Source organism: Watersipora subatra, chromosome 11 (genome assembly GCF_963576615.1).
Source record: "Watersipora subatra chromosome 11, tzWatSuba1.1, whole genome shotgun sequence".
In the NCBI taxonomy this organism is placed as follows: domain Eukaryota; kingdom Metazoa; phylum Bryozoa; class Gymnolaemata; order Cheilostomatida; family Watersiporidae; genus Watersipora; species Watersipora subatra.
The window spans coordinates 3155525-3182516 of record NC_088718.1 but is presented as its reverse complement, the minus strand read 5'-3'; the positions used below and the strand labels follow the sequence as shown (position 1 = coordinate 3182516).

Here is a 26992-nt window from a genome sequence, read left to right as displayed (position 1 = left end):
GAAAAGTCTGCTAATTTTTCAGTTAGAGGGCGCGACAACTCCCGCGTTTATTCAGTGCTTATTTTTGTGCTGTTAGCAAATACTGTATATAGCAAAAAACAAATGACCAGTAGATTTTAAACAAGTAAAAATATTGGTTTATGCTGGACAGCTAGCAACTTCAATTACCTTGTAGTAGTTTAAGGATTTGTTTTGCAATCGTGGCACGAAGGTTTGTGGTGACACCGCACTCTTTTTTATCAAAGTGTAGACGCTAGTTATACTTGCAGCTTTCACTATATTAATCCAAAGTTTTTTGCAAATACATAATCAAAATATTTCAACACTCGACACATTTCAACGCATTTCAACGCATTTCAACGCATTTCAACGCATTTCAACGCATTTCAACGCATTTCAACGCATTTCAACGCATTTCAACGCATTTCAACGCATTTCAACGCATTTCAACGCATTTCAACGCATTTCAACGCATTTCAACGCATTTCAACGCATTTCAACGCATTTCAACGCATTTCAACGCATTTCAACGCATTTCAACGCATTTCAACGCATTCATGAAATTTGACAGATCCTATGGCTTTTTCAAGATGTGTGATCCTGTACTCAGACTTACGGTGTATGTATTTGCACAGGACAAGATGAGCTAGAAAACATAGATGAGGCTTTTGCTGAGTATGCCAACTACACCTGTGTTCGATTTATTCAGCGCACTACTCAACCTGATCATTATTTGAGAATCATACGAGAACCGGGCTGCTGGTCGTATGTTGGCTATGAGCCGTCTCGCGATCCACAGCCCCTTAGTCTAGGCTATACATGCACAAAGGTAAACTCATGTCTGTTAGCCCTTATTCTTTATAGCCTCAGTGCAGCATTATAATGAATTTTTACTGTCCACTCTTGGTTCTTGTAACATTATAGTTCGCTATGACTCGGGTGCATGAGAGGGTGAGATCAAGAAGCCTTGATGACATAATTCTGAACTTTTAATTATCGCAATCACGTATACCAGCAATGTTTACTTCCAACTTTCATCATAAATGTCTGTCTTGTACTGTTTTGCAACAGTGCTACTTGGTAAAGACATCAATGTTATGTATTGGGTGCGTTTTCGTATAACTGTTTTTCAATTATGATTCTGCATTTGAATACCAGCTCCCTAGTTTGGACGATTTAATCAGCGTGAAAATGGTTTTCATAACCGATTTGTATAAACCTAAATTTTTTAGAGCTCTTCATTGCTATTGCTTTGCTAATGTTAGATAATGATAATATAATAAAATATAATAATATAATAATAAGCTAAAATGAACCCACGTGTCTCTAATGTTAGCTTAACTGTATGTTTAACACAAACTACAATTATTGGTGCTTGCTAGTGTTGGAAGTTGTCTTCTGATGTAATGCTATTGATCAACATTTTATTGCTTGATATGTATTTTATGAAAGTCAATGATTTATTTGTATAAGAATGTACATGATTGCCCAAATAATGAGAACACCCATCAAATTTTGTGAGTCAGGTTTTTAAAAGTTGGGTAGGTAACTAACTCCCAATGCAAATTTATAATTGCTGCCAATGCTGTTCGTGATGCTTTAAATTAAAAATAAAATGTTTTAAAAAGATGTGCTAGTCAATATTTAAAAAATGTTTTTTATACTTTTTTCAGCACTTGGTGGATATCGTATATAGACTTGATGATTGGCACCTAAGCTATTTGTTTGAGTGAACAACTTATCATCTCTGGGAAGTTGTTATTTCATGTAAGTACTATGAAATCCACTTCAAAAGACAATAATATTTTGCTTACAGAGCAAAAGCGTACCTATCCATGAACTGTATCACGCAGTGGGAAGTTGGCATCAACATTCAAGGGTAGACCGTAACACCTATATTACGATAAACGGAGATAACATTGAAGGAGGAGAACAGCACAACTTTTACTTGAGAACAAACTCTGATCTATATGACACGGCCTACAGTTATAGGAGTGTCATGCACTACGGTAGAACAGTAAGATACAGTATGACAGCCTACAGTTATAGGAGTGTCATGCACTACGGTAGAACAGTAAGATACAGTATGACAGCCTACAGTTATAGGAGTGTCATGCACTACAGTAGAACAGTAAGATACAGTATGATAGTCTACAGTTATAGGAGTGTCATGCACTACAGTAGAACAGTACAATACAGTATGACAGTCTACAGTTATATGAGTGTCATGTACTACAGTAGAACAGTACAATACAGTATGATAGTCTACAGTTATATGAGTGTCATGTGCTACAGTAGAACAGTAAGATACAGTATGATAGCCTACAGTTATAAGAGTGTCATGCGCTACAGTAGAACAGTAAGATACAGTATGACAGTCTACAGTTATAGGAGTGTCATGCACTACAGTAGAACAGTAAGATACAGAATGCTCTGATATAGTGTTGCAGACTGCGGAGATATTCATACAAAGTAGCTGCTTTTAAAATACACTAGATGTTCCTATAACATAATTCCTCTTATACGATGAATTTCACTCAACTTGAAGAATTTATGTAAAGCTTTTGCGTCGTACTCTGTGTAAGAGATTGCTTATCACGTAAAGCGTCAAGTCAGTGAAAGTTCTCAAATCGTATTTGACTAACGGGAGGAGTCGCATAGTTAGTTTGGAAAGATCTTAGAACAGTTTGAACAATTTTCATGTATTTTACGGTTTGTATAACGTAAACATCCTCACTAAAGATTGTTTATGTTGTAAAAGCGTCTACTGTAGGTGAATGTTGTTGGTTTTCATTAACGACACAAATACAGTCTGATTCACTTCGTAATGAAATTATAGGCATTCAGCAAAAACGACCTTGACACGATCACAACTTTAGATCCAGCGTTCCAGGATGTCATTGGTTTTGCGCCGACTTTTTCATTTGAAGACCTTCAAGCCCTGCACCGACATCTACTATGTGATGGTAAATATGGAAACTGAAAAATGTATAAACTGAGTGAAGGTTGTGGATTTGTTTGTGTGGATGGACACCTGCTGACGTTGTCAAATGCATAACCAACTACAAATGACATTTCATGCTTTGTAGTCAACAGTGGATGTGCTTTGCCAAACCCATGTGCAGCGTCTCAGTACAGAGGCAGTGATTGTCAGTGCTACTGTAAAAATGACCACATTGATCGCAATAGACCAGCTATTATATGTGAGGGTGGTAAGTATGACTCGCGTGCTTTACATAACATTTTGCAGCTGGTTCATGTCAACTTTCCTTTTTTTATTTTTCATTATATATTACAGACTACTTTGTCTCGAAATAAATAGATTAAATAGGTTACTTACAATTATGTCTATATATATATATAAATCTAAGTGGCTGTCTGGAATTTTGTATGTGATTTTGTCTGTTATTCGGACTGTCTAGCTATAACTATTAAAATCTTGGAACGAAGAATCCATACCGCAGAAGATTTGATCTCGGAACCTCCCATTCGCTAGGTAAACTAACTCGAGTTACGCGAGAGGCAATTGATTCATTGGGCAATATCGAGTTGATATCTACTCTAAAATACACATAGCACTCTGCTGCATTACGGTGCAATGTCACTAAAGCTTGCTCTCATGGCTCACATTAGTAGGTTTAGCACTACTAGCTTAATTAAACTAGTCATTGGCAATATGCCAGGCTAACAGTAAGTGGCAGGCAACTACATTACTTGCCACTGTTAATAAGTTGTCATTTTAATACCCCTGCTATGCCGAGCATTCCATTAGTATATAATAAAACAGAATGTTGACTGTATGTAACTAACTTTAGCAGTATAAAAAATACACGTGATATGTTGACTCACAACATTAGCGATTGGTAATTTGCAAAAACATTCCAACAAGATTAAATTTCAAAGATACAAGATTATTTTGAAGTTAAAATTAAAAAGCAACCAAAACATTAAGCAAATGCATTTCTTTGTATTGTTGTGCTTCCAAGAGTGCAAAGGAGTCTGTCATATAGAATTTATACCATCAAAGTACAGATTTTGCCTTGAAATGATGATTTAACCTTGAAATATTTAATTTTTGTTTTCTTTTCATGAAAGTGCCTTTTTGTCCTAATTATTATAATTAAGTAATTTGACCCGCTTAGAGACTTGCAAGAGCGTCTTTAAATTTGTTCCCAATGCTTATTTTGAAAGTAAGATGAGCATTAAGTACTTTCTAGGCAGTTTTTGTTTCTTATTGCAGCCTGTAAACACCAGCTGCCTTTACTTTCACATTTAATTTGAAGCACAGCAATCGGTTAGTCAATACCCAGTACTTGACATTTTATCACATTTATTGCAATCACCTCAAGTTTTATTTAATTTCCGATAATGACTGTTCTGAAACCGATGACAACTTTTGAAAGATCACCTTGTGTGTCTACTTTTCATGTTTCCTGTGTGACTACTGGTATTGAACCTAAGTATGTGCATTTGTATCGGCTCGACCAACTTTAGGAAAGCATATGATCTAGATAGCATTGTAGGGAACCTATGCACTGAGCTGGGCACTTTCTGTTCTTGTACATCTGAGAAGTGCGCTAACATCGAAAACACAATTTGTAATCAAACCACTGGAGCTTGTGAATGTCAGGACGGATTTACAGCGAACGACGGGGCTTGCATTTTGAATAATGGTAAGTATTACTATATTTTGTGAGTTTTTTCCGTTTTTCCTTTTTCGTCAGGTAGTTACTCAGGTTTTTTGTTCATTGTTTTCTTTTGACTAATTTGTGGGAAGTACATGTCAATCATCTAATCCAAGAGAAAGCTAAATGCTTAAAAATACAAACAATTAATCGGTAAGAGTCATTAATAATTTATTGCCGATTTTACTTCTTTTACGTGATAGCTAATTTTTAACCAATCAGATTAGTTCACTTTAGTAAAGTTTTTATTTGACCGAATGAGCCCATTATAACCAGTGGCACCAGTCAGGACCAGTTACGACCAGTTGTAGCTAGTTATAACTAGCTACAACCAGTTAAAACCACCTGTAGCTAATAAATACAACTACTAAAATGTTTCTATGCTCATGTTTCCTCCATTTGCTTCCTTATTTAAATTCATTTTGTACCATGCCTAAGGACTAGTTTGTTTTTAGCCTGTGACACCGTTGGCATTTCTTGCCTGTGTTCCTTGAAAGGATATCGAGTTTGCAGCTTCTTGCCACATACAGAATGCAGTTTGGATACGAACGCTTGCGAATGTATAGATGACTACTATGAGGCAACACCAGGCCGATGTACGACAACTCCCAGTAAGTGAAGGCATTAATTTCATTGGTTGTTGTTGCATGTCATCAAATAATAAACTGAAATTAATTTATTGTAGAGTTCTGAGCTTTTAACCACCTTTTGAACTTGAAATATTGCTTTTCGAGGATTATTAGATACTGTCAATTACTTGTGACACCTTTATCTGAATCTCAATAGAGAATAACACGATATAATGCATTTGATTTACATTGTGCAAAGTTACAACCTTTTGGTTTGATATATCGTTATGTTTATTATAACCTCGTATATCATCTCTGCTAACTGATAAGCTCAAAGTGTATTCTTTTCATTTAATTAAATAAAAATCTTTAGTTTTTTTATTACTAAGGGCTACAAGCTAACCCTACAACAAGTAGTAAACCTTCAACCATTGCGTATCATGTTCCCGAAGTTTGCTACTAAGAATACAGCTGTTTCCTGTATTTTTTATATTAGATAGAATGGAAGAGATTTAGCAGGAAGTTAGCTCGTTGCTTTGTAATGTATTTGCATTTTGCTATCTATAAATTTAGACTTCAACCACTTCGGAATCATTTTAAAGTTTATTGCAAAATGAGACCTTTGTCAGGTTTTTGTTGAATAAAAACAATAGAGTTAAAATATACAAAGTTTGAATTGTATATTTGAACTGCTCACAAATTCTGGATAAAAATTATATATTGTATAGAGCTGAATGGTTCAGTACCTTGAATAAAACATAATGTATGCTGTATTGTTTGTGAACAGAAATCGATAAGTAGCCAACATTTGCCAAAACGCTTTGCACAAGTGTAAGTGTAGGACAAGGTGAAGGACATCTTATGTCAGGCCTGGCATTGCATTAGCACATGCATGTAAAATGTCAAAGTTTTCATTTTGCGTTACCTTTGTGTAAACTCTGCTACACCAGTGATCAGCTTGCTGCAAATGACAGTATTAGTCTACTAGAGCCGTAAGGAGCTTGTTTTTATTTTGCTGTAGCACTGCAAGGTGCTTTGGTCTTCAATCTGCGCTGCTAGTGGCCCTAACCCTGATTATGAACTACAGAAATCTAGCAGTTATTCATATAGTTTCAAATGATAGTTTGCATTCTATGCTGTTTTGTAGAGTGCAGAAGAGTTGGACTACCATGTGCATGCTCAGCTCAAGGCGGAGATGGGTGCACAAAAATTCGTGGATCATACTGCAATGCAACTACGGACAGCTGCACTTGTTTCCCTTACCACTCTCAGCCAACTATCAGGCATTGTCTTGTTAACTGTGATCCAGTTTACATCACAGATGGAGGATCGCTGAGGCCATATTCTAAGAGCAGAATGTCATCATTTAGTCCGAGTGTGGGTGACGAACCCTCACCGGCAGACATGTTTGATATTCCACCAAACGGTTACGCTTTGTCAGCTTTCGGTGTGGTGAGTTTTTATATAACTTGCTTTTTAAATAGTTTGCATATATTGCAAATAATAACAATCACTTACAGATGTAATATAAATAGTAAGTACAGTAGCTCTTGCAGTAGTGTCATAGCCAAAACTAACATGTAAAATCGTAAAAATTGATAATCTAATGCTAAGATTCATTGTTAAACAATATGGCACCAGAAGGGCATTAAATTTAAAAACAATTCTTACCTTGCTGTTTTACTGTGAAACCCGAAAACTCCTACCAATAGTTGAGCTGTTGAAAAAGTTAGCAACTGCCCAACTGACAAAACAAATCAACTGTTACCATTACAAGGCAAAAAGAATCAGGGAAAACAACTTAACTAAATTTCAACTGATTTATTGCGCTAAGCAAATTAATTGTTTGTTATATCTATTAAACATATTTAAACTTTATTGTTTAGTGCGGCAGATGGCATTGAAAACCAGTTACTGATCAAAACTAGAATACCTTGCGTTCTTTACTAGTTGGAGCTACTTTAATCTGTTTGCTGTGGACTAGAATGATCTTTGAACACAATATCTACTGTTGTTTCTCTAGTGAATAAGATCACCTAGGCAATCAACATATTTTAGGGACAAAGTGATGTGGCAATCCTGGATGTTCCAAAATTGACTCGAGATAGAGAACTACGCAATATTGATCTCTGCATTGAGTTTAACGTGAAGATGAAAGATGCTGTGGTTGGTATTGATTATCAATACAAGGGAAGTCATACGTGGAAATCAATTGAGCACGGCATTCTTGGGTATGTCCACAAGGTTTAGCCATTTGCCAGGATTAAATTAGATAAAAATCAATCGGGAGATGTCTTTCCTTGACAACATTCATGGCTTGTCTAACAATGAACATAATCTCTGCATGCACATTTTTAGAGTTGGTGGCTGGGGAATGCCGGTGTCTGAGCGGATCAACATATGGGAGCCGAAGAATTTTCGAGTGTGTTAAGTATAAAAATTTCCTAGTTCATACAATCTGAAGTAATTAGTCGACTTGTCAGGGGAAGTTAGTCGACTTGTCTAGGGGTGGTTAGTCGACTTGTCTAGGGGTGGTTAGTCGACTTGTCTAGGGGTGGTTAGTCGACTTGTCTAGGGGTGGTTAGTCGACTTGTCTAGGGGTGGTTAGTCGACTTTTCTAGGGGTGGTTAGTCGACTTTTCTAGGGGTGGTTAGTCGACTTTTCTAGGGGTGGTTAGTCGACTCGTCTATGGGTGGTTAGTCGACTCGTCTAGGGGTGGTTAGTCGACTTGTCTAGGGGTGGTTAGTCGACTTGTCTACGGGGTGGTTAGTCGACTTGTCTAGGGGTGGTTAGTCGACTTGTCTAGGGTTGGTTAGTCGACTTGTCATGATGTAGCACTAGCCTTTGTGACTAAAAAAATACCATGAGATTGTTTGCTTCTCCACAAACCAATTTAACTAAAAGCAAAAGAGCATCGTACATATGCTTGTCCATCGCTAAAAGGTACCCACATCTACTTTAGGCTAGAATTCGAGCAACAGGACACCCTGATGCAGCACATGATGAAACCTGGAACGTGAGAATAGACCCTCTCATAGTCAGAAATTGTAACTGCTCTTTCTAAATCGTTGGGCACATCGCATCCTGATATCTGCTAAAACTTCGATCTGAAAGTTTTAAATTTGTTCTTAAATAATTCAATTTGAATGCTTTTAGTGTTGATGTTAATGCAATTTTCTAGTTTTACCTTGTTTTTTAATACAGCCTTTTATTTGTTTTCTCATCACAAAATGTCTTCTTCGGTGTTCACAACCGAAAGAGTTAAGCTTTGGCAAGCCGTGTTTGCACATACAAAAGCAGAGCAAACACGAAACAAACGATGGTAAATAATAATATAGTTTATCAATAATATTATAAAATCATCAATTGGTAAGCACATACTTAAAAAATAGTTGAAACAAGTCAATAATTATCATTCATAATAAATGTACATGTACCATAAATAATGTTCATCTAAAACAATAACAAGGGTGAAATTGAGAAAACGCAAAAACTTAAGAATGGTTTGTGCCTTGAGACAAGTTGGTATTGTCTGTCCTTGGACAGGAACTAAAGACGGAAAGAATGCAGCGCTGGTCACTTTCTGAGAGATATAAACCTTGCCGGGAGAGGTAGTGAAGAAATCTGCAACACAAATACTAAACCTCCAAAGCTCTGTAAGAGTGATTAACAACTTTTTCATTATACACATTTGTTTGAGTAGTTATTTGAAAGTGGTGCACTAACTGCATTGCTATAGGTAGCATAAATGTGGAAATTTTAAAATTGCGCATCATTTCGTTAATTCTATTACGAAACACCAAATGTAAGTAAATTTTTACATGAATGCAACACCGGTATACAGAAATCAACTACATGAGCAGAACTTCCCCAGTTTGGAAGCTTTAACTAGGGTCAAAACTTCCAAACCCCTTTTAACCTTGTTACGTGACTAAATTTTCACCAGTTCCATTAGCATTTTTCCTCAACCCTTGTTTATTGAAAAAAAAACCACTTTTTCCCCATTGAAGGCAGGTATATATTGTACTGGTGCACATAACGAACTATGCAATAACTTTACTGTGTCCAAAGAAAAAATAACAAATCTTTTCTCAAAGATGGACCTTGTAATTCGATGTAGTTTTCCTGTTACTTTTAAGAAGCATCCACGAAACCCCTGACAACAACTCACCGAACCCCTAAGGTTCGATCAAACACATGTTAGGAAGCATTGGCCCTTAATTGGTCCAGCCACATCACAAAATGATGGAACTGTCTGTGAAACATTCAAACATCATATGAACATATCTGCAGGTTGGTAAGAAGAAGCTGAGCACTATTATAGGACAAGTTATCATGGAATGAAAAATACAATTACCTTCGAGTAGTTTTGGATGCCTTTCTATTGCTCTCCGACTGACAAATAGCCTTTATAAAAGGCAAAAAGTCTAGACTGAGCTCCTGATCTGTCATAGGAGCGATGTAGGGAGGCAATTCCTCACGAATGGAAATCATAATGTTGGCAGGAATCATTTCTGAACTAAAACGGCACAAATGAATCAAGAATCTTTAGAAACTGGCAAACTTGACATACTTGCTCAAACTGTAAAGGGGCATATTTATTTTAATCTAATCTAATAAAGTTAGGGTTGGACGACGTTATATTAATGTATGTCGGGGTTGTCTTCTCTCTGAATATTTGTTGACTATGTGTACGATGCACTTATGGTATCATCAAGGCAACACGCGGATACGACGGGAAAGATCTTGCAGCCGTCAAATTTTCCGTATAGTTCGCCATCGAGCATCGAAAAACAAAAGACTGTGCATACTTTGGCTCGATCTATATTTTCTTTCATGTTCATGGCAATTGCTGCGGGACTAGCATTTCATCGTTTGAGCGCGACCACATTGTATAATGACAACAGTACGCCGTAGACTGATCAATAATGTAAACACAGATGGGTTGGTTATGGTACATGGAGATGAACATGACTGATAGTCCAAAGTTGGTGGCGACCACAAAAGAACTTTTAGACAAGCTAAAGACTGTTTAATCAATCGCACGGCAGGTTTGGATAAAGCGTCAGGTCAAGATAAAAAGATTAAATATAACTAAAAATAAAAGATTGAATACAGCTTAAAAATATAATACAACTTTAAAATAATGTGTTTACGAAAAACGGTTTGTCAAACTTATTACAGCTAGAGATTGTTTCTGTAACATAAGTTAATACAGTCAAACATGGATAACTCGAACTTCACGGGACCGAGCAAAAGTGTTCGAATTATCAGAGCGTTCAAGTTATCAGAGCACTGTCACAAGTCCATGTATTTACTTATTTATTAGTAGATACATGTACATATACAAACTATAATATAAATCAAAAGCACAAATGGCTTGTTTCAAATTAAATGCTTCTAATGTAAAGTTTGAAAAGTTTTTATCAAAAAGTATAGAGATTTTTCTATCACTTGAGATTGGTTTGTTGTTTGAGGTGATGTTATTGCCAGGACGTTTTTTTAGATTGACATTGGCAAAACTTGATCGTTGTTGAAATGCTCAAAAGAAAAGACATCGTTTTCTTTTGAGCGTTTTACCCACGATCAATTTTGCCGATTTTTCTTGAAGTTTATGCAAAGATTACCTTACTTTACCTGAGATTCGTTAAGAGCACACGCCGAGGCAGTTCAATTAGAAGTTTACGAGGTTTTACGGTACATTGTATATCACTCACGCTTTTTGAATGGATACTTATTGAATGTACACACGTATTCTGTGTTTAGGTCAAACGATGAATAGTTCTTTTTAGCGAAGACAACGTATACGTTTAATTACAACAATTTTTAAGACGTTTTAAACATTCAACATTTCGACGTTGATTCAACACGGAATCAACGTCGGAAAACTATTCATCACGGGCTAGCCGGGTCACGCACTCAAGGATTTTCGCCACGCACATACAAAAAACAAAAACAACATGCTGTTTTTGTTTTGTATGTGCGTGGCAAAAATCCTTGCGCGCGTGACCCGGCTAGCCCGTGCTATTCATCGTATAGCAGTATAAATCAAATTTCACCAAACCTTTAGAAAAGTCGTTGACAAAAATATTTTGCCGATGGTGGTAATAACGACGCTTATGAATTACGAAAAGATGAGGTTTACCTCCATGGCTTTGAATAAAGTGATTTTCTAAAGCGATAACAACCGTTTCGGTAGCCGTTGGGCAAAAAAACAGTTCGAGTTAACAGTGTTGAGTTCGAGTTATCTATAGCAATTTATTATTACGTGGGAACGGACCAAAGAAACCGTTCGAATTAACCATGTGTTCGAGCTATCCGTGGGCGAGTTATCCATGTTTGACTGTATATTACAACTAGAGACTGTTTCTGTAACATAAGCTAATATATTACAACTAGAGACTGTTTCTGTAACATAAGTTAATATATTTCAGCTAGAGACTGTTTCTGTAACTTAAGCTAATATATTACAGCTAAAGATTGTTTCTGTAACATAAGCTAATATATTACAGCTAGAGACTGTTTCTGTAACATAAGCTAATATATTACAGATAGAGACTGTTTCTGTAACATAAGTTAATATATTTCAGCTAGAGACTGTTTCTGTAACTTAAGCTAATATATTACAGCTAAAGATTGTTTCTGTAACATAAGCTAATATATTACAGCTAGAGACTGTTTCTGTAACATAAGTTAATATATTACAGCTAGAGACTGTTTCTGTAACTTAAGCTAATATATTACAGATAGAGACTGTTTCTGTAACATAAGCTAATATATTACAGCTAGAGGTTGTTTCTGTAATATAAGCTAATATATTACAACTAGAGACTGTTTCTGTAACATAAGCTAATATATTAAAGATAGAGACTGTTTCTGTAACATAAGCTAATATATTACAGCTAAAGACTGTTTCTGTAACATAAGTTAATATATTACAGATAGAGACTGTTTCTGTAACATAAGCTAATATATTACAGCTAGAGGTTGTTTCTGTAATATAAGCTAATATATTACAACTAGAGACTGTTTCTGTAACATAAGCTAATATCTTAAGCAGTTTATATTATTATTATATTAGGCTCAGAATTATATATTAATATTAGCAAATCATATTTATCATTCAGACATGAAAAAGAGTAAAAACATTGAATGTAAACTAAGGCGCAACCAGCAGTGCATAAATATGCTGAATCATTAAAATATTATTTCAGTTCACAACTAAAAAAACAATTAAACAGTTCATTAAAATTGGCTATTGCTACAAGTTCTTATCGACGAGACAGCAGCCTGCATGCACCAAATGATAGACTGGATTTACTGGCCAAAACGCTTGTTATACCTTGAAATCTTTTTGGTCTTGGGTAAGTTAAACCTTCTCTTGAGAAGATCTGTGTAGACAGATTTCATTGTGCTTACACTTGACCAGAGGACAGGATCGGCTGATTGCCTGGTAACAACTCCTGTGTCTATAAACACCTTGGATGGATTACTACAAACAGAAATTATACCCCTTGTTGAAAATAGGAGGGATCTTGATGCGTTTATCAACAACAATGGCCTGCGAAATATGAGAAACGCAGACATACAAGATGTAGAAATACATCTGCAAACAGGAAGAGGCTGTGCAGGCAATGAAAGTAACATGGTCTGACAATGACATACCACATTATGATGAAACAAGTATGTTAGGAGAAATCTTTCTAGCTATGACTAGTATTGGCAAGAGTATAGCCAAGATCATAAGATAACGCCATTACGAAATGCTTGTGAAAGAAAAAGGAGAAAATGAAAATCCAGTAATATGCTCAATGTGTAATATCAAATAATTTTGCCATGACAAGGCTGTTGGAGCACTGCATAGGTACCAATTCCCCGTGTTTGGATCACGAAAGGAGTGGTTAATGATTTGTTACTGTCCTTCATTAGAAGTTTACCACGGTGCTGTTCCTATGGTGGATATGAGATGCTTAGTGAACAAGAACCAAGTACAAACTATTGTATATATAATATATATTATAACATAAACATTAATTAAAATAACTATTTTAATATATTATTATAATTCAGTAATATATATTAATTGTTGATATATTATTAATTAACGTTTATTAATTAATATAAATTAATTTAATTGCTAATTAAATTATAAATCGAAACATTATCAATCAACATTCGTAGGCCTACCTGCTCAAATGACACATAGACTGTGATCCTCTGATGAGCAGCCTGTGATGATGAGTGGCTATGATATCGAGGTTAGACTGGTGGCAACACATTTTAGCGAGCTGTTGAAGCGTTGAGCTGGCAGCTGAAGACTTCTACAGAGACAAAAGGTAAATTACATGTAGGTTTTCTTTAGCTTGGAATACTCCTAGGTTACCTTTGCAAATACAGAAAATTATCACTTGAGCGATTCCGAAGTTAAGCAAACTCTACCAACTTTGGGCCGCTGTTGATAAACATTTTGCTGGTAGTAGACCTAAGCCTGGTTAAGCCTGGTTCCCAAATAGGTCGCAAAGCACCGGCAACAGCACCGCAGGCTATTAGCGGTGAAATGGGAACTTACGCACCGGGTACCGCCGGTAGTTGCCGGCGGCAACGCAATAGTTTAGCGCTGTTGAAATTTCACAAAAAGCCGCAGGCAAAACCTTCCCGAAATGCACTGTACAGGTGAAGGTCACCATTATAGAAACAGCATGGCAAGCGAACATTTTATTTGATTACGCGACTATGTTTACCGATGCAGCTTTCATGTGAACAGATGCCGCCGATCCTATCGTCACGAGCATTTTGCTGTGCAAGTTACCGCCGGAGTCTCGCAATCGATATGGGAAGCAGGCTTAAGATACTGTATTGCGTACTCATAGGCTATTTACACAGTATTTCAATAAGTTTTCTGTTTCTCTACTTTTGATTGGCCTATAAAACCTTTTTTTTAGCTTTTGTGTGCACGAGCATGTGCACAAATTTATCGTAGAGTATATCGGGGTAGATGTTACTTCTCTTACAGATGTTATTTCTCTTTTCATTTATCATTTGTAGGTTCTTTCTTATGATGCTTCAACAACAGCGGATAACAACAGCCTGACACTTGTATATGCATAAAAACCATATTATAGCTAGTGCACATGTGCAATATCTATACATTAATGGTTACTGCAATGGTTTTAAGAGATAAACTTTTTTTCATTTTTAGTTGTTTAAAAGTACTAAAATTATATCATTATTTTTATTATTATGGTTGGTAATTTATTAGCATTAGTTACTGATCATTGGTTAGAATTCTAACAAATGTAATTTTTAGTATTAGACTTTATGGCTTTTGATATCCGCAGGTTGGAAAATCAGCCAATAAGTAAACGGCTTGTTTGAACTCCCCAACTTTTTGCCGTACAGCGGACCCCGCCATATGACATTAATTCGTTCTGGTGTTGGGATCACAAGACGAAAATGTCGTAGAGGGATATAGCCGCATAGACACCCTTAGTAATTACCTAATGTAAACAGCCTCTCCCCCAGTAAAAACATCAAAAATCTATGCACGCACTGTAAATATTAAAAATTAGTACCAAAATAGTATATTAAGCTTAGTAACTTGGGAGTTTATAGTAAATATTATATGAAATACTAAAACGCACAATAAATTCGATATCATTTCACTCACGGAAGAGAGAGCATCACAACTCGAAGTCTACTGTACTTGTGAGAAATGAGCAAATTCGGAGTTTTGTACTCACTACAAGCCATCTGAGCCTTTGTTTACTTTTCATGAGTATGTGGCCAGCTCTTCAGAAAAGGCAAAATACTTTTCCATCTTTTAATTTAATCTTTTAATTAATTAATTTAATTTAAGCTGAAACTAAACGCGGATTAACTTCCCTTAGCAAGCCACTTCATCAATACCAAAATTGAGAGCCATAGAAACATTTTTCGTCAGGTCAAAATTGTGTAAAAAAGGACATGGACTAAAAAAACAGAAAACATGGGAATTATCTTGGCTGTTAAAAACTGGGCTTACCCGCTTGTCTTTTTTCTCCTGTTTGGAGAAGGGGCTCTGCAGACCCCCACTGGTGATGAGATATTGCAAATGTAGAATACACTTCCTAATATCACAGTTAAACTTGTTTACTAGTTGCAGCATGGCTGGGACATCCGCAACCTCATTCTCAACCAGGCTTATTATGCACAAGTATATCGCTATCTCCAACTACAAAAGACAAACTAACACTAAGAAAAACCGATAAAGATGATCGGACAAAACTTCCTATCGTGTAGGTTAACTGGCTTGGGTTAGAAACTGCAATCCACTAAGAACGCACATCGTATTTTATCACATAAGACATTTAATTTTCATATTAAAATGCTGCTATGTTGAAGCCTGCCTACTATTGTTAGCAATGTAAGATACAACGAATGTGATACAGGCCATACTAGTCGATACCGCAATATCGGTTTAGAGATTGAAGACATCACTTGAGTATGGAAACAAAAACTAATGCACAATCACTGTGTTTCCATACATTGAATAAGTTCGGAGTTGCCCACTGCCAACAAATTCGCACCATATCATTTCAACTATTCAGAGTTGCACTGTATAGAGAGACTATAGACATTTCCAAAAGTCGCGATGATCCCCAAAACAAAACCTGTTACAGCGGACTCACTTTTGGGTCACAATTACTTTTCAATTCATGTTAGTTAACTAGTTGCACTAAGTAAGCCAGGATGCCTGATTGTAACGTTACATTTTTTACCTCTACTGGGGAGAACTTAGCATATTATCGATTTGGATCCATCAGCAGTGAATGTTTCTATGATGTCAAATGATACTCTCACAGCAAACGCTTTTGTACGAATTTAATGAAGTGAAATAGCGTTGAATGCACTCAGATTTTACCGTTTATGTGATTTGGAGTGGAAGCAACTCCCATTCGAAGCATGGGAAGCATTCAAAGCCATTTAAAGCGTGGAAACACTGTGAATGCCAAAAGTCTAGTTTAGACATGCATAGATTTTAATAGATGTTGCAGCTCACACCATGTAAGCTTGTCATAATTTGTGACCACGAGAGAGACAAGCTAGTGTTTGCTTTACAGGTTTTTTTAACAACTGCAACATGCTGAGCCTTGACAACCAATTATGGCAGCTACTGGTAAAAATGAAAAATACCGGTTGAACAAAAACTCTTCTCCTAAGCTACCTACAAAACCTGGCCATCAAACGCAACAATATCAACAGCTGTGATAGTAATGTGCATATTATGACTCGTCTCGTTTCACTAACAGACAAACTAATTATCACATTTTTAGGATTTGCCAGTAGAGTTATGATTGCTCGAGAGTAAATAACTCCTAAATATTTTTTACAAATTAGTAGATAAACTCTTAATATATTATCATCAGTTCTGCAAACATGGAATGATTCAATATTGTAGCCATGTTTGTGTGAATGAATATGTGCTTAAAGATGATTTAACATCACTATGAACAAACCACTGCGACCATACAGATATTACTGTCTTAACCATTCCAAACTTAACTGCCGGTATTCCGGCATCGCGTAGGGTGTGTCAGAAACCATAACAGCCGGAATACCGTCATTCACACGACTCTGTTTACAAATGCTGTTTCTAAGTAACCGCGTAAACCAATCAAATTAATTCTTGCACAGGGCATTACACCAGAAATTTCACTTCCACTTTTAATCATTTTCAAATATCTTCATCTATTTTCTTCAGTATAATAACAATTTTTATTGGAACGATATCGCGAAAAAATCGCTACGATTCGTTTGTTGGTAGGTCATGGATGATTGCAACGCAAATAAAGAATTTTATGATACTAAATATAATTTTCCAGTTTATTTTGAGTCGTGAAACAATGATGTACGTGTGCTCGATGGATATGATACAACTGTAAATATTTTTGACACGTTTTTAAAATCATACAAATTTTTACGGTTTTAGCCCGAATAACTGTGAAACACCTTTTTCTGTTTGGTGACATTTGCTATGTGTTGCCAGAGTTTTCTTACTAGTGTATTACCAAATACCATTGTATTATGAGCACGTTTAAATATATTTAGTAGAAGTTTAAAAACAGCGAATCATTGGACAAATTGCACAGAGTTACTGACGCACATTGACAAAGACGGCCAGGGTTTCGAGGCTGAACACGAGTAGACAGGAGGAAATGCTGTCTACAACACTAGAATTACCAAAGAACATTCATACACATTGATATAAGGTCGTCATTGATACTGTACAAAACTAAGGCAGGGATTTACATGTATATGTAAAAACTGACCTATGAATAACTTTATGGTAACCTTTAATACAACATCAGGATACTAAAATGTCAAATATAATGGCTTTAGACATGGTATATTAAGGCAATTCTGACTGAAATCTTAGACTTAGACCTACTAACATCAATATGAGGGGTGATCTCGACACAAGTGTGCTCCACCCCAATTGATTGTAGGAACCCAGAAGATTGGCAAGTAAGGATGATGGGCTTTTTGGCCTCCAGGCCCAAAGCTGTGATGGTCTCATAGAAGCCCTTGTCTTCTTCAAATGCTACATCAGCCTACAATAATATTAAATCTAAACTAGATCAAATATTCAGAATTGCCTTCCCTTGCTTAAATGGAAAAACAACTTTAAAGATGCAGATCAATCCAAACCATATCACCTTTATACACATGTGCATATAGATATGTATATATATAGATGTATGAATACATAGACACATGCATAGGCAGACACCAGACATCATCACTGAACCAAATACAATATTGACAACAAGAAAGCGCCAAAGAACAAATGCAACATCAAAACATACAGGTAAAAACTGCCATATGGCAATCATATGTAAACACATAAAAGCTTTCGACATGACTTCATAGGACGTATGGCGCCTTACAGTGCCTCGCGTTGCGCATTCACAACTCGAGTTGCACAACTCGAGTTGTGAACACGCAACGCGACTTTTCAAAAGTAAGGTGCAATATATTGGTATTGCGGTAGCATAACCGTAGATCTAGTTATAGTAACAATGGTATATCAATAGGCACCCATTAGCTAATAGAAATTAAACTATGTATGTACTGTAAAACTAGAGCTAATAGCGAATTATAGGGTGCCGAGTTTGCAACTCGAGTTGTACAACTCGAGTTGTACAACTCGAGTTATATTTACCAACTCGAGTTTGTAAATATAACTCGAGTTGTACAACTCGAGTTACACAACTCGAGTTCATCAAAAATCCAGGCCGAGTTCTTTTAACAGCAACTCGAGTTCAACAACTCGGCTTGAGAACATCTCATCATTTCATTTTCTCTAGCTATATTTTCTATATATGGAATTTATTTTGGTGCATCATTAAACGCTGTTGAAATAATTTCTATGTTCATTTTCGGTGTTCATTCAGTTTCTTGTCAGATTCTAGAGAGATAACTCTTTTCATTTGAAAAAGAAGTGGCCTACCTCACACATAGATTGTTTTTTTAGTTTGCTTTTTACATTCTACAATTGTTTTTTGTCTCGTTATATTTATTCAAATAAATATGCGCAAATATCGCCAATATAATTATATAATTTAAATGTGTATATATATTTAAATTATTAGTGTTAAATTTCTGTAAATGTTCTGTAAATGAGACACCCCAATTACTCACTTTGCTTTTTTTACAAACCCGTGTTAGTTTTGCGTATAACACAACTCGAGTTAATCATAAACCCAGGCCGAGTTGTACAATTCGGCAACTCGAGTTGTACAACACGGCAACTCGAGTTGCACAACTCGAGTTGCACAACTCGAGTTGTGAACGCGCAACGCAAAGCACTGTAAGGCGCCATATAGAAAGAGAATGTCAGCAAAGAATCTCTTATAAAATTTCATTATGAATGATGCCAAAAAAGGAGAAGTGAAAAGTAGGATAGATAAGGAGGGAAGTAGAAAAAAGAGAGTGGAGGGGCGGTAAAGAGGGTGCCCCTAAGTATGCCAGTGACACAGACTTTCTGCAAGATGCACATTATATAAACTAGCCCGGTAGTCCAACGTGCAATAAGAGATCATCAGGTGTGCCGATGAATCGCAGAGAATAACTATGCGCACAATTACTCAGAAAAGCTGGTAGGTGGTCGATTGGAGCAAGGGCAAGCATGGTCAGGCATGTTACTCCGCATGTCACGAGTTTAAATCCCGTACCAAGCCTTTGGACAGACGGATGGACACAGGCGTTATTAGTGTTGGGCCGGTATCTAATTTAGTGCCAGATCGGATATCCTTGCACACTTTTATCGGTTTTCCCGGTATCGGTATCCTCGGTATTTACCATCTTCGGTATCCTTTGCCAACTAAGAAAATTTGGTATTGTCTGTACTATTGTTCGGTATGTGGTTATCAGTTTGTCTTTAAATGGTTTAAAGTTTAATGGTTTAAACTTTAAATCATAACTGTCTCGAACAACTTTTATCGTTGTGCAAAAAGTAGCCTGTGCAAAAAAAAACATTCTTTAGTCAGCAGTATATTGTTACTGCAAAGAGACTCCTTGTTTTAGAAAGCCAAAAAAGAAAAGAAAGATGGAAATATAATTTTCATGATAGATGTTTTTATTGTTTATTCTATTAAAAAATATAGTTATTGACACAAACGTTATGTATAATAAAGAACAGATAGATAATGGCAAGGGGTTCTCTTTGTTAAATATACTGAAACAGTTTACAGAAATCTTACTATCACATATTGTAATCAGGTAATGTAATCACATAATTATACGCAGTCCAATTAGAGTCCAGTCTCGTTAGAGTATTTAATCTTTATACATCCTCCCATCTTTGGAGAACTCCCAAACCTTCGAGGCTGGTGGCATTATCAATGTAACGTAATATAATAGTAGATACAGTAAGCGTGGAAATTTTTGTTGAATTTGTTCGCCAATGCGTGCTGAGATTAGCATGTTCGTCACGAAGCGTTTTAAAAATCTCTCCGGATACCCGTATAACCATTTACCGGTAGACTTTTACAGATAAATACCGATCATATCAAACCGACCGCGGATACCTAGCTGTCACCGAAAATGGTTGGTTTCCTCGGATACCGAGAATCCCTCAGTATCGGTAAGAGCGGATAACCCAATACTGGCCTAACACTAGGCGTTATTATAGTAAAGTTTTGGACAAAACGCAGCCAAACCGCCTTAGCGGCTTTTTATAACTGGCCAATTTTTAGAAAGTAAGTAGAAATTGAGTTAAATGATAATAAACAGCTATGAAGGCCAATTGCTCTGCTTCAACTGATATTAAGCAGCACAGATTGAAAATAAAAATTCTCAACAGCTCTTCTTTCCTGTTGAAAGAAATGCGTAAGGTCACAGACGTTAATTTTTGTGCAACTGGCACGAAAATTAGCGAACAAGAGTAGTCAGTAATTGGTAGACTAACGAGAGAATTATATTATTATTTCAATGGCAGTATGAGTCGTGACTCATAAATAGCAACAAACGGTAATAATTCATGATCATAAGGTTAATACTGATACAATATGCTATTATATATGCTATAATATATATAATATATATAATAATATATATTAACATACGTTATCATGATTAAAAACTAACTTCCTACAACCACTCTCATCCGCGTCAGTCCAGGAATATTTATCTGGGTAAAAACAACACGAACATCAATAGCGCTGGTAAGTCTATGAATATCAGTAAATAGCGTGAGACGTGAATTATAGTGAAGGTTACTTCGGCTTTTGTTCGTGCTTTCAGTTTGTAAACATTTGGTGCGCTGCGTACATAATAATTTAGTCGCGTGTTTGTTGCTGCAGTCTCGACAGCGATCACCTTTACTTCCATTTGTCGTTCTACTTCACGCTCACATAAGCTAGTTACAAAGCACTAGGGTGCTGGTAGTCACAAAATGTTCGGTAACATTTAACAGCAGCAGGTGTTGGATGTGTTTTGGAACTAAAAACGATAACAAAACAGGAAACTGAACTCCAAATTTCTACAGTCTGATGAATGTGAAGAGCTATTAAACCCTATTACACCGACTTGGGGTTCCTAAAGACAAACTCGCCACTCTGATGTGAGCGCCCGGGTTAACAGACAGTGCTTAGAGTCTTACTTCATCAAAGAGGATGAGAGAAAGCTTTGACAACGAGACAGCATCTGCTCCATTCAATTCACCATCCTGATCTTGAGGCAGGTCGTTGGCAGTTTGTGATGTCTTTTCAGGAGCATTGGATGAAGTATTTGACTCCTCTATGAAACATACATTCAAAAACTTCTCCCAGGGCATTTCGAAATACATAAAACAAAAAATGGAACAACCACAATAGTCTGTTAGACGTTTACAAAACCGACAACTATTGCATAGATTTTCATTTTCATTTCATTTTCAGGTAGAGATAACTATATAAAGCTGGCCGGTACAAAGTTGTAAGGAGTTGTCCTACTAGATTAAGTCAATGTGATGAGACATCGATGGGCCCTTTTAAATGAAACTACCATAAATTGATGACCCACAAAACAAGGTATTCCAGTAGGTAGGAGGAAACAAACCTGCAGAAGTGCTGTTAGATTTTTTTCTATTTTTCTTAACGTCGCCAGGCTTTGGTATACGAGTAAAGAATGAAGCAATACCTCGAACAGGCTTAATCTCAACATCTGCAAAAAACTGAATCATATGGCAAAGCTACCTCCCCTTACTACGAACTAGGAGCAGTTAGCAATAACATCAGGTACTTACACAAGGACAAAGGGTCAACTAAAACATCAAAAAACACACTTCACAACAATGGAAGTTACAGCTAGTTACAACAAGTCTACTGTAGAGCAGTACTATTGTTGTAATTACTAGTTCTACTATATCGCTACAACCTTTTTGCTAAAAGTAATTCTTGTTCCTTCGATAATACATTCTTTCACATTGATTACAACTGAAAAGTGAAATTCACTTAGCTGCCAAACGGAAACCAAGAGACAATATTGTCACCAGATCGATAAGAGGAGCAATGTCGATCTGTTGTTAGAATATAACTAAATTTATTACATATAGTGTTTCATTAAAATGTTAAGTAGTCTGATTGAACAACTTCTGAAATAGGATTGAGAAATGACAAATGTATGATGAGTCATGCAGTGGTCATGTACAGAGTATATATTCAAATAAACAATGCAGTAGTCACAGCAAACCATGCTATATATCCACAAACAACACAAAGTGCTAGCAACATGCAATCCAATTATCAGAAACAAAAGCAAAGGTGAGTTGTAATAAAACTACATATAGATATACTTGTCCCAGATATATATAATGTATCAGTATCTATGATATTGATATCCGACATTAGCAATCCATTTTGAAATAGCTAGTGGCTAATGAATGATGTTAGGTTTTGCTGTGTAAAACCTAACATCATTATGCCCTTCATTATTAACCCATCATTATTAACATCATTATTATTATATTATTAACCATCAGCTTGCACGTTTCATTCCAATACACTCTTCAATGAAGAGTGTATTGGTATGAAAATAAATGTTTGTGAACAGACATTTTGAAATGGAAACATAATATACTCCTAACTGGAAACATCAAAGCCAACACCAAGGAAATCCAACTACAGCTTTCTACCTAATAACAAAATTTTAACGAGGAAGAATCATTGCTGAAGAGTCGAAGGTTTCATGCACGCACTGCGCTTGCTATCAATGTAGCCCCTAAGGCTGAACACCTGCTCACTGGGAACACTTGTTGCAGGCATAACAAAACGGTATCTTGCCACCTTGCAGAGCAGTGGTAGAGAACTGCAGTTGAATTTCTAGTGATGCAGTATAAAGTTTTCACAGCACAGTGAAATTTTTGACAGCACAAGCAATAAAGTGTTTATAAGCTATGATCAATATTTATTAGTTAATTAGACATGTGATTTATTACCATATAAGAAAATTGGCCAAGAATATTAAGCCTTATATCAATATGAGCTTAGCATTACTTGACTGCTTTAATATGGCATTAACATCATCTCAAATCGACATGCTATAGATTATAACAGTATTAAGGCGCTCAGAGAACCATCACGTGTACTAAACAGGATGCACTGATCAATTGATCAGTGTACGTATTGATCAGGATCAATACGCACAGACATATAATATTTGACTGGTTAGTAACATCCATCAGGGTAGGTTTAGACTATACATACGACATGTTGACTAAACATATTCTGAAGGGTGTTACAGACAATTGAACTATTATATATTTGTATAAAGTAATACCGAGTGAACCATAAGCAGCTGCAAGTAGAGTGGTAGGCAGAATTATGGCCCCTAAACGATACGACATTTAAGGATGCTGTGCTGGAAATCACCAGAACTAAGCAACTCTATGTGTTATTTTTATCCAGAATTTGTGAGCAATTCAAATATACAATTGAAACTTTATATATTTCAACTCTATTGTTTTTATTCAACAAAAACCTGTCACATGTTGCAAAAAACTTTGAAATGACTTGAAAGTGGTTCGAGTCCAAATTTACATCCAGCGCTTTGATTTGTGGTATTTCTGCATTTTTGCTAAATTGCTCAGATGTTCCTGCATTCTTCGTAACACAACAAAATTTCGAGATACGCAACGATTGACGAGTTTGGAGTTTTGGGATTAGAGCTCAGTTTAGCTTACAACTCTTTGTAGTAAAAAACGAAAGATTTTTATTTAATTAAACAAAAGAGTAAACTTTCAGCTTTCAAATGATGTTTGGATTTATGCGCAAGGAGCTAAGCTGGAATATTTCAATAAACAACGATCGCAAGGTTTGCTACAGTTTTGCACACCACTGTATACTCAATACTTATTTGCAATGACTATGACTCCATGGCTATATGCAAACTTACAATGGACAGTCACTAATATAGGTAAATAATAGCCAAGAGTTTGACACTTATCAGATGATGATAAATATCCACTCAATTTCATCATAGAATTATCAGCTCAGGTGATAATTCTATGATGAAATTGAACGGACTGAGCAGTGTGATGATTATATATGTATAGCTGTATCTTTGACTAAATACTGCTAGATGCTTAAAATATGTTGAGCCATGATAATAAGAAAGATCTGAAGCCACATTTTTACCAAATCTATAGTATAGGTTCTCCGGATAGCCATGGCCGATGTTTAGTCGATGGTTAATTAAGTTCTGGTGCAATTTATGGTTACTGTACTGGTTCTCGATACTGTAGCAGGTACAACATGTGGTAGTGTATATTTATGGTTGCTATACTGTTGTAGGTACAACATGTGGTAGTGTATATTTATGGTTGCTATACTGTTGTAGGTACAACATGTGGTAGTGTATATTTATGGTTGCTATACTGTTGTAGGTACAACATGTAGTACAGTGTATATTAACCATTAATAAGGGCAAAGTGCTAGCTCTTCAAATTCAACATTTGTAGCATTTGAACATAACGTATCATAAGCTCAGGGGGTGGTTCACAGGCTGACTACTAAATCTATAAGATGCTCTTGTTATTCTGCCTCTTCCTTGTTTTAATTAGCAAAAGTGCATATGCTATAATATGAATATACTGATAGAATTGATTGGTGATCACCCGTACTTATAGTTAATACCTTGGGCTATCCTGTCAAACATTGTATCCATAGAGATACCCTTGCCCTTCTGTACTTGTTGCGACTTGGTTGACTCGTGCACACGATCCATAACTGTCCGGGTGCTTCGCAGGTGTGACGGGTTCATCTCAAACACCTGATTAATAAAATACAACTGCTAACTTCTGGTGAGGTGATATTACCAGAGCTATTACAATATTACATTGTTGCTAGGAAACGGTGTGTCCACCTAAATACTTGGTATAAGTGTCAGTCGACGAGCAGTAAAAACCTGACCAATAGCTGAAATCCCAAATGCTGTAAGGGTGGGTTGTAGGGCTCCACCTATTATACAGGACATCAGCAGTAAAAACCTGACCAATAGCTGAAATCACAACTGCTGTAAAGGTGGGTTGTAGGGCTCCACCTATTATACAGGACATTAGCAGTGAAAACCTGACCAATAGCTGAAATCACAACTGTTGTAAGGGTGGGTTGCAGGGCTCCATCTATTATACAGGACATTAGCAGTAAAAACCTGACCAATAGCTGCAATCACAACTGCTGTAAGGGTGGGTTGCCGGGCTCCACCTATTATATAGGACATTAGCAGACGCTACCCATTGAAGTAGAAGCTACAATAACAACAAACATACATTTTAAGCCTAGCAACATGGTTTTCCTCCTAGCCAAAAAAGACACAGCGATACACAGAGTCGCGCCACGACCCAGTGCTTGTGTATCTAAGAGGGCATAACTCCATTAATAACCTTATGGAAGCAGCTTTGCATAATTATGCTTGCCTTTGGTGAATGCTGAATGTACAATAGGCATGTTTCCAAGGTTTTATATTCAGCCAAGTTCTTTGCAACAGATGACAGTTGCGAAGATCAGTTGAGAAGTTTTAACAATAATGACTTGCTGAGAGTAGAATGGGAAACACATACAGATCGTTATTTATATATATATTATTTTATATATATATACAAATATATATTTTTATATATATATTTATATATATATTTATTTATATGGGACGCGATCTCGGTGAGTGGGGTTAAATTTGCGCAATAAGTTAGCAAACTCAATGCCATGTGCATTTGTTGCGTTTTTAAAGTTACCTTTTTATTTAGGCCAATCAAGTATGCTCTTTAAAAATCTGAACTCTTTTTAACCAATAGAAGCTAAGAACAGCATAAATTTGCCTCGCCATTGCTATGCAAACTGGAAATAGTAAAACATGGCGTCACATAAGTCAAACAATCGTTATTTTTCATTGACATGATTGGTAATCAAGATATAAATGATACTGTTGAAGAATACTTTGGCAATGTAACTGATGCAAAATTATCTGATGAAGAGGAAGGTATTGATGTAGATGATTTTTCATGTTCAAACGATGCCAAAGATGATTAGGAAGAAATAATTGCACAGAAAGAAGAGCAAGAAGCCGTTAGATATGGATCATTATTGGATATGATATGAAGCCGTTAGATATGGACTAATACGGATCGTTATTAATGGAAAGACTTTAATTTAACCACTTGGATTTAGAATTAAGTTTCATTGTATTGTCTGTAAGGTGAAAGGTGTTTTATGTTACATGCTACTGTATTCTTGTGCAGTAACAAATCAAATTTTGGCAATCAATAAAATTTGGTTATCAATTTGTAGCTAATATTATCTATAAACATAAAATAATTAGGACTTTCTAATTTAAATATTCAGATTCAGCATAAAATTCTGTCCTAGTACCCGTATTTGTGAAATTACGGCTAAATTTAATAGTGGCTAAGGTGATTCTAACTGTAAACAAATAGTTACGTGACTCAAAACTTTAAACGCGATTTTCTTGGATTCATGTTTCAACCATTTTAAAAAGATGTAGACATGTAGAATTTTGACTATAAAATCAGTTCTAACCAACGTAGAAACAAAAAATTGTCTGCAGAGAAATTTGTACATTTACTTTGTTCAGCTGAGCAACTATCTAAATTTTAATAGTTTCCAACTTGACCCACTTTCTGAGATCATGACCCATTTGTATAAACCTCATTGTTGTTTGTGTATATATATATAGATATGTATCTCTATATATATATAGATA

The 26992-nt window shown here is 36.0% G+C and overlaps 1 protein-coding gene across 1 annotated transcript in view; it reads right to left on the bottom strand.

Annotated features, from left to right (window-relative positions):
• Positions 1–8593: 8593 nt before the first annotated feature.
• LOC137408569 (uncharacterized) overlaps positions 8594–26992 on the bottom strand; it is a 35399-nt gene continuing 17000 nt past the window's right edge. The window contains exons 8-16 of the mRNA XM_068095146.1: positions 24907–25042; positions 21833–21937; positions 21396–21532; positions 17686–17844; positions 15276–15464; positions 13442–13575; positions 12597–12746; positions 9612–9773; positions 8594–8878 (exon numbers count right to left, since the gene is read on the bottom strand). Of these exons, the coding sequence (XP_067951247.1) occupies positions 8749–8878; positions 9612–9773; positions 12597–12746; positions 13442–13575; positions 15276–15464; positions 17686–17844; positions 21396–21532; positions 21833–21937; positions 24907–25042 (1302 nt within the window). The 3' untranslated portion in view covers positions 8594–8748. The remainder of the gene's footprint in view (positions 8879–9611; positions 9774–12596; positions 12747–13441; positions 13576–15275; positions 15465–17685; positions 17845–21395; positions 21533–21832; positions 21938–24906; positions 25043–26992) is intronic.